Source organism: Sinohyriopsis cumingii, chromosome 13, assembly GCF_028554795.1.
Source record: "Sinohyriopsis cumingii isolate HCF-2022 chromosome 13, ASM2855479v2, whole genome shotgun sequence".
NCBI lineage: Eukaryota > Metazoa > Mollusca > Bivalvia > Unionida > Unionidae > Sinohyriopsis > Sinohyriopsis cumingii.
Genome location: NC_142973.1, coordinates 46,265,423 through 46,274,364, shown reverse-complemented (window position 1 = coordinate 46,274,364; position 8,942 = coordinate 46,265,423). Strand labels below are relative to the sequence as shown.

Below are 8,942 nucleotides of genomic sequence, written 5' to 3'. Positions count from 1 at the left end.
TTTCCTTAATATCCAAAAGCATGGAAAGATGTGATAAAAAAAACATTTAATACATAACAAGTTTAATAAGCAGTAGGATAAAATAATGAACTTGCAAAAACAAAATTCACTCAAGTTTGTTTACAAAGATCTTTTCAAAAAAGCTAAAAGGCAACACAGTGCTAAGCAAGAACGTGGATGCAAGTATTTAATAAAAATATAAGTAGTGAGGAGTGGTCTGAGATTTGTAGCCGGGCGAAATGCTATACCAAGGATACCAAGCTGATCTCTTTTAACTTTAAATTAATCCATAGAATACTCGCTACTAATGATTTTCTGGAAAGAATTAACATATTAGATGACAACAAATATACTTTCTGTAAGAGAGAAAATGAAAATATTGAGCATCTCATTTATGATTGTAATATGACTTCACAGTTTTGGTACCGTTTTATTGAAGTTTTGCACCTTTTTGCCCAAAGATTGTACATTTGTCTTAAAAAAGAAACATTCTTTAGGAAGTGAACAACTGGACAGTTTGTGTAATTGTCTGCTTATTATGGCAAAATATTATATTTAAACTTGCAGATTCAATATGAAAAATCCTTCTAATTTTGCTTTTAAGCAAGTAGTTGCAATGCATAAGAATACACTGCTAAGGTAAATAAAAAAGAGGACCAATTTCTTTAAAAATGACCTCAATAATGAACATGTAACTTGTATTTGGCTTGATGGTAAACAGGAACAAAATACTGTAATATCACAAAAGTCCATGTCACCTAGATTGTGTGCCACATGCATGTGTGCATGCGTGTGTATGTGTGTGTTTTCTTTTTTTTTTTGTAGATTATATGTATTGTCCCTAGATTATCTGATAACTAGAAATGTTTGATTGTAAGGTGACCTTGGGATGGTTCCCCAACCCAGTGATCAAACTATTACGGGGTTAAGAAATAAAAACTAAAGGAAAAAAAGAAGGTTCATTGTTTGGTGACCTTTGTTTTCACATCCCACTTAGTCTTAGTGACGCATCAGCTAAGGTACTGCATTTCCTGTTAGGGAAAGTTGTCTTTACCAATGCTATGTTTCGAATCACATTTTTAACTTTTCATAAATCTGAAAGCTGTAATATGATTGATTAATGAAAAGGATAACAGAACATGGCCTCCTATCGGTTTCCGTCAAACCTTAGTTAGGTCTGATAGCTCGGTTGTAATCAGGTAACCAAACAATTAGAAAGCCGAGAGTTTTAATTTAACTACATTGTATATTTGGATGTGTACACACAAATTAACACAACAGATTTCCGAAACAAACTTAAGGTCATGGCTTCATTCAAGAACTGTAGCTTAGATGGAATCGATGATTTAGTAAACGGTAAACCGATAGACACTTCCGGTAGATATAAACAACAATGGAACATCTTCAGTGTTTACTTACAATCGATTCAAAACTACTATTAACAACAACAACAACAAAACAAACCAAGTCGAAATCACTTTACTACAGTGACCATTTTCTATTTACGCGTGATATTTTCTTAAAATGCAGACAGAAATATAGAATTAATTTTTTCATTATAACTTATCTTCAGAAAAGGTTTAGAACAGAAATGAAAACAAATTGTAAATTCTGAGTAGGTAATTCAAGCTTTGATTTCTGATTCACTCGGTTTGGATGCAACATACGATCTGAATCTCACTCATGCCAGAACACAAGATTTCACAAGATTTCGACTGACATGAGCATACATTTTACGACAGACATAATTTATCACATTTTAAGTATATCAGTAAATAATAAAGTGTTCTAGTTCAGATTGAATAGCAAATATGTCAATTTTGTACAAATTTAATTCACAGAAGGAAAATATGTAACATATATACAAGACCAAAAATTCAGAACCCCCCCCCCCCCACAGGGTAGTAGAACTTGGGATTCTGGTCTCTTTCTTGAATGCCACCCGCCTCCCGCGTTGCAGGGGCCACGGGAGTGACATTTACGCCACTGGTGTTGACTATAGACAGTTTGACATCTTCTCTCTACAACAAGGGATATCAAATATTACAAGATTTATTTCTTACAGAGCTGTTACCTTAAACACCATGATGAATATATCAAAGACTGAAAAGTACGAATTCCAAACGAATGTATAAATTATATATATTCAAAACACCATTTGTAGTTTTGAGTATAATGTTGTATTGAAGACAAATAACCTGATGTAAAATTAATCGTATTTCTTGACTTTTGTCTCCAATATTCGAAGAAGAAAATAGTTTAGATCTAATAATGAGTAAAAACTTAAGATATTATTTCTGTCGAGTAAATCGAGTTGTCCTGGTGGGGCAATGTATTTTAGTTGTTATCACAACAGTTTGGAAAAAATAATCAAAAGCATAAACAATTTTATTGTACATATAAGTTTTTTCGTCACTGTTATAGCTACAGCGTAATCAGTACAAACACAAGATGATAGAATAAACGATGAATTTATTCTTCACGTTCAATAACAGCATTCGGCCTGCATTCATCTACTTTGACAACGGTTCTGATGCAATGGAAAATACAACTGCCCATCCTTCCATTACAGTGTAAAGAATTGAAGCATGTCCTTTCCCAACACATAACCAGACACAACAGTCATACCAATGATTCTTAAGCTCACGTGGGTCTCATGGCATATTACAACTTATCCACGTTCAAATCTGTCTCCTTTTAGAAATTGTTCCTCGTATAAAGGGTAACGATAAGCAATAATTGTCAATACTTCAAGACAATGAATATTATTTAGCGCAAGCACCAAATAGTCCCATAGTAACACTGTGTTCTCTCGCCTTCAGGCGCAATGCAGCAATGCTGGAATTTCTGAATTCCGGATCATCTCTCAGATCCAGTGACTGAACGTTAGCAAGGCCAGGAGGAGATTGTGGTGGAACTGGATATGATGTCATGTGGTTGTAATGCGCAAGCCCCATAAAATTCGGCATGGTGTTTTGTGGAACCATGCAGTTGCTGTTTGGCATCGAGTAAGGCACATGTCCACTATTCGTCCACGGACTGTGCTGAAGCTGAAGAAATTAAAAGCGTATTTTAAAAAAAGAAACGTGATCTAAAAATTTCGTCAAGATATTTATATACAACTAGCAACATAAAGAAGTCTTTCAAGAAAATTTCATGAATTTTGGAGGGTAAAGAAAAAAGTCCCAGACTATATATTTGCCTAGCTAGCCAGACGTTATTTTTAAATTGTAAGCTTAACTAATTTTACAGCTAGATTTTGAACCTGAATGAAAAAATCCAAATATTTTAGAAAATATTTGCTTAAAATAAAAAAAATTTATGATTCAGAACCGGGCCAAGAATAACATCTCTTCGGAAGTAAAAAAAAATATCCCCAAGCGTAATACAGTTTGAATTTACTGTACTAGAAAGTCGTCTAGTCTAATTCATTAAGTCAAAAGAAACACTGATTTTGACAAGCTTATTAAAAATATGTAACACCCATGAAGTAAGATACCGTATAAATAGCAAAATAGATTAATTACTTGAAAGGCTGCAGCATTACACCTACGACATCTAGATCATAAGGGCATACGTATCTTCTGCCGTTAATTATAATTAATGTTAATTAATATTAAATCTGCCGTAATAGTAATTTTTAAATATTGTGATGTGAACTTACTTATTATTCAGCAAACAAATCAGATACTTCAAACATGACAGTGCCGGTAGATTATTTCAGTAACGTTTATATAGTCTAATGTAATCTGGCTAAATTTTTAAGTGCATCTTTTTGTTTAATGTGCACGATCAAGTAAAAATAATGAAATCGACGCTTAGATAAAGACTTAAAATCATGTTAACTGTATGTTTAAATTTTGCGTAAGTGATGCTTAAAATAATTCTTATATATTTTTAGGCTGAGTAAGTGCAAGATATTAAAGAAGTTCCAATAAGAAAATTAGTTGTCATTTGTCGTTTTATTATATGCAAGCGAAGAAAATACTCAAGCGGAAGGTGTACCACAATTACCTGTCGCTTTACCGATTAAGTGAAATAGTCATAAAGCATAAATTGTATATACTCGTTTAAAAGCCTGTCCAACTATTACCGGTAGTAATCAGTAGGATAAACAACATAAGTCAGAGTCAGGGCCTATATTGGTTGCAGTTGGACCTAGCTTATCACGAGTAAATACGGTAGTCCACTCGATGAAAGGTATTGTAGTGCATAGTATGGCTCATAGTGACAAATACTGGAGTGCAGTGCGTAAGTATTCCAATAAAAGGTCAAACATATGGGTCACATTGGTCAAACTATCACACAATATTGGCAGACGATAGCGATAGCATTGAGGATACAACAGGTACGCATAGAATAAGTTACGCGCGGAATATGCTTCAAACGAATCGTCAATTTTTATACTTATAGTTTTATACTTTGTAAAAAAAAAGTTTGCAGACACGGAGCATTCCTTGGTCTCCGAAAAGGCCAATAGTTGTTACAAATATGTTGTAGTAAATTCAAGACGTTCAGATAGGTTATTTCAAAGTTTTGTTTTATTTCAACTCTAGGTAAGTCTTCAAGAAATCCCGAAAATCATTCATAAACATGCTTTCTTTTATTTAGACAATACGCAGTCGCGAATTTCACGACATTTACAACATTTCTCTGCCAAAATTAATCATCTCCCATAAATATAATATACGGACCAATAAACACCGAACTAAGGATCTGAGTAATTTTCATCAGTCATTGCCCAGTTATCGAAACTGCCCTTTAACGAGGACATCGTATTATGAGAATATAATGCAATAAGACGTGGTTTTAATACTGATAACTATAGTTAGCAATCTATCCACTCCCCTTCCGATTCTCTTGCAGTGATCCGTAGGCTATGACTTTTCTAGAAACTTAATAATCTAAAAGGACAAAAAAATAGACAAAACCCCGCATTGATATGCAGTGAGCAATACCTATTTGGAGCGTATACCGCACGCAATCATGTATCATGAAGTGGTTGATTGTCCCCGGTGTCACGCGTAGGCCTACTTCATCCAAAATGTACAATAGGCAAAGTCATCAACATAAATCATATTCCTGAGTAAAGTACGTGAATCTCAACCCATTTAGTAATAGACGGTTTACCGTTGTTATAATCGTTATTGTTTTTAATTCATTTTGTTTATTCAAACTAAATTGTCAATAGAATCACGTGGTAATATGTATATAAAACATTTAATCATTTAACTGTAACAGTCCGCCTAAGTCATGGATTCCAGGGCATTCAAACGAATCGCTCAAATGTATTATGCACTCTTCTGAGTCTCTGTATTGTTTCCGTCTCACTCTGTCTCTCAGACGGTGCGAACTTATCAGGTTTTCCTTCGCATATTTGGCACGTGTAGCTATGTGTTTAGATAACAAAGATGCATTGTACGCCCACTCAGACATGTGTCCTTTTAAAAGGGGGCGGAGCGCATTAATACATTTACAATAAGTACAAAGCTTTTAAAGAACTTTTATCCTCTTCTTTCTTCTAAAACGCTAACCTTTCGTTCTTAAAAAAATTAAAGTTCATAACGTTTTATTGGTGATGGACCGATCCAGTTAAAAATATTCTTTTTGTGGTGCCAGAATTTGCTGTCTTTTTAATATGATCATTTTTATTTCGTGATCGTCAATCAACATTGAGTACTCTCAAGTCGAGCCACAGAATCCTGATAAATTCTAAAGACTTCGTAATAGAAGACGTCAACGTACCTGAGCATAAGGATCGTGTCGTTGGGTAAGAGACATGTCGTATCCAGTTGGTCCTGTTGCCATGTTTCTCATCGTCTGAAATTGACCGTACCTCTCTCGTTTCCTCCACTTGGCGCGCCTGTTCTGGAACCATACCTGTAGTTTAAGGAAAATCGTGTAATATCTTCTAAAAAGATTTGTTATACATAACTATAAATAAATTCTCTTGATTAATACATATTCCTGGCCCAGTGGCGAAAGATCATCTAACTTGCCATTGTACATTTTAAATGCACGAGTTCTTAGCTTGTAAGAGACAGAAAAGAAATTAAGGCAAGAAGAATTATACGTGAGCTGTTTTGGGGTATCATACATTTCAATTTCGAATATGGGACCAAGCATGAACCAAATCATTTTTAAAAGGTGAAGGTGATTGGCTGTCTTTGAGAATCTGTTTAAATTGAATGATCAATAAACAGAACTGACCGACCATCGACTTTAATCGATGGGAGATATTTTCTGTATTTTCAATCTAAACTGCGATTTTCACATACTTGAAATTATTTCTCTATGTCCTTGAAGACAAGATTTTATTACAGTGAGTTTGTAAAGGTTACACCATATGATGTATATATGAAAAAAGAACAAGACAATATAGAGATTAATGATACTACATGATGCTTAACACGGATACAATATATGGAAAACACAATCTAAGAACCTGCAAATATTTTTTTGAGAGCCTTACGTTACCCATATTCATTAATTGGTTATAGTTATAAACGTGAATCATGGAAGTGTCAAAATGAGGTATAGATTTTTGTCTTTCATTATGAAAACAAGACAATGACATAAGATAATGATATTCTTCCCCTATTTCATGAGACTGACAGAGCGTGCAATATTTCATGAGACTGACAGAGCGTGCAATATTTCGTGAGACTGACAGAGCGTGCAATATCTTTCGTTTTTGGGAATATTATTAGCCCGTCTTCAAGTTTCAACGGGAAACCTATGATTTCCAGTTCTAAACTTAATTAACTTTTTAGATATATTTTTTGGTAATGAGAAACAGATTTTTAAAAAATTTGAACAAGTTTTATATAACCCGTAATTTGTACCTTTATATGACGTATTGATTTTAGCTGCCCAAGCTTGTCTGTATTGATACCTTAGCCGTTGTTCTACCGAGTTTGTTAACCGTTTGACTGATGCAAAACTTAGATTTCACCATACGTAACGTAACCCAGCATCCTTTAGTATGACGTTACTTCAAGTAACCATTTATTGTCATACCGATTATCACCAATATGTTTGTATAATAGAGAATACATACGATTATTTTTCTTCATGAAAGCTAATCAATGGAGCACAATAGTTTATCATGCGACTTTTTGACAATGACGGGTAAACGACAAAGTTCGCCGTATACCATATACAAAAGGGTACATTTTAGCACATTCCATATACTTCTAGGGAAAGAAAGGTGAGTTTTTCGACTATATCAGATTTAACGAATCCCCAAATTTAACAAACATGTGTAAAAATCGGTAGAATGGTTTCATTGAACAGTTTCAGTTGAGAATCAGTGGGTAAATTGAAATTGTGTATACGCTTGTAAAGTAACTTTATTAGCATAATATTATTAGATTATTCAGGCCGTTGGATAACTTTCCATTTTATGAAATCAAGACCTAAGTAATTATATTCACCTACAACATTAATATCGGCATTGCGTATCTTAAATTTATATGTATGCTTCTTTTTTTAAGTAAATGATATCATTTTTTGGTTTTCTATGTGTTGATTTTATGTTTCCAGTTATCGCAAGATCTACCACACATATTAAGAGTATGTTGCATTATCTGCGACAAGTATGGTGTCATCAGCGTATAAAAATAACATAACATTTAACATGTAACAAGGTCAATATGTTTGGAAGGTACAGCCCATCCTCTAAACACATTTACTAATATAAAAAAAGTTTCTAGGTCATTTATAAATAAGGAGAACAATAAGGGAGATAATTTTATGGGATAACTCGATCGTCACTATCTATGTTCACTGAGTTTATTTCTTTAAAATAATAAAAAATTCTTGCATTGCAATATTTTGAACCAGTTTTCTCTTGCCGACATTGTTTATCATATTCCAGTATCTCTTTGGATCTTTTGATTATAATTTCATTTGCAATGACTTTTTATGAGTTATGATTGCAAGAGTTTTCTTACAGCGTCAACTCCCAGTTAGCATATTAGCTTTACTCGCTGCAGTTTTTCTAAGTTCGTGGACTTTCCTATAATAATAATAATAATAATAATAATAATAAACTTTTTTAACGAGGATAACACATTTGTCCACGACTGTCCCATCTGCCATATGGTCCTCAATTTTTGTAATTGTTTATTTTAAAAGTAAAACTAAAATCATGCATATACACTTGTATCATCGCACACTCATTCACTCATATTTAAAATGAATGAATATATATGACTATACTGGGAAATCATACCAATGGTAATGTTTGCTGGCTTTCATACACTCACTGCCAAACGACGGTTTAGAATCAGATTTTTTCTTGAGTGTAATTGCAAAACTTTTATCTGTATGTCCTTTATGAGCAAACGTTAGATCAGCAGAGCTTATGTTAATATTATTAATGTAACTGATGATTCTATTTACATCGGCTCGCGTTATATTATTTTTATGTATGATTTCCTGCAATTCACAATCAATATAATTTAGATTTTTAATATTTATATTCGCCAGAAATTCATTTTTTATTTTCGCATCCCACAATTTAATAGGTCTAGTTTCTATGATAAGTTTTCTATGATAGAACCACCGAGTACATGCAGCTCATTCATTTCGAAATTCGTATGACATAGCACAGTGACTATCTGAAATTGGTATGATAAAGCACAGTGACTGTCTGAAATTGGTATGATAAAGCACAGAGAATATCTGAAATTGGTATGATAAAGCACAGTGAATATCTGAAATTAGTATGATAAAGCACAGCGACTATCTGAAATTGGTATTGGTATGATAAAGCACAGTGACTATCTGAAATTGGTATGATAAAGCACAGTGACTATCTGAAATTGGTATGATAAAGCACAGTGACTATCTGAAATTGGTATGATGAAGCACAGCGACTATCTGAAATTGGTATTGGTATGATAAAGCACAGTGACTATCTGAAATTGGTATGATAA

General features: G+C 33.5%; 1 protein-coding gene across 1 annotated transcript in view; it reads right to left on the bottom strand.

The window, feature by feature from the left end:
- Nucleotides 1-2,370: 2,370 nt before the first annotated feature.
- LOC149785348 (homeobox protein orthopedia-like) overlaps nucleotides 2,371-8,942 on the bottom strand; it is a 33,260-nt gene continuing 26,688 nt past the window's right edge. Inside the window, exons 3-4 of the mRNA XM_089979240.1 lie at nucleotides 5,746-5,880; nucleotides 2,371-3,050 (exon numbers count right to left, since the gene is read on the bottom strand). Of these exons, the coding sequence (XP_089835366.1) occupies nucleotides 2,766-3,050; nucleotides 5,746-5,880 (420 nt within the window). The 3' untranslated portion in view covers nucleotides 2,371-2,765. The remainder of the gene's footprint in view (nucleotides 3,051-5,745; nucleotides 5,881-8,942) is intronic.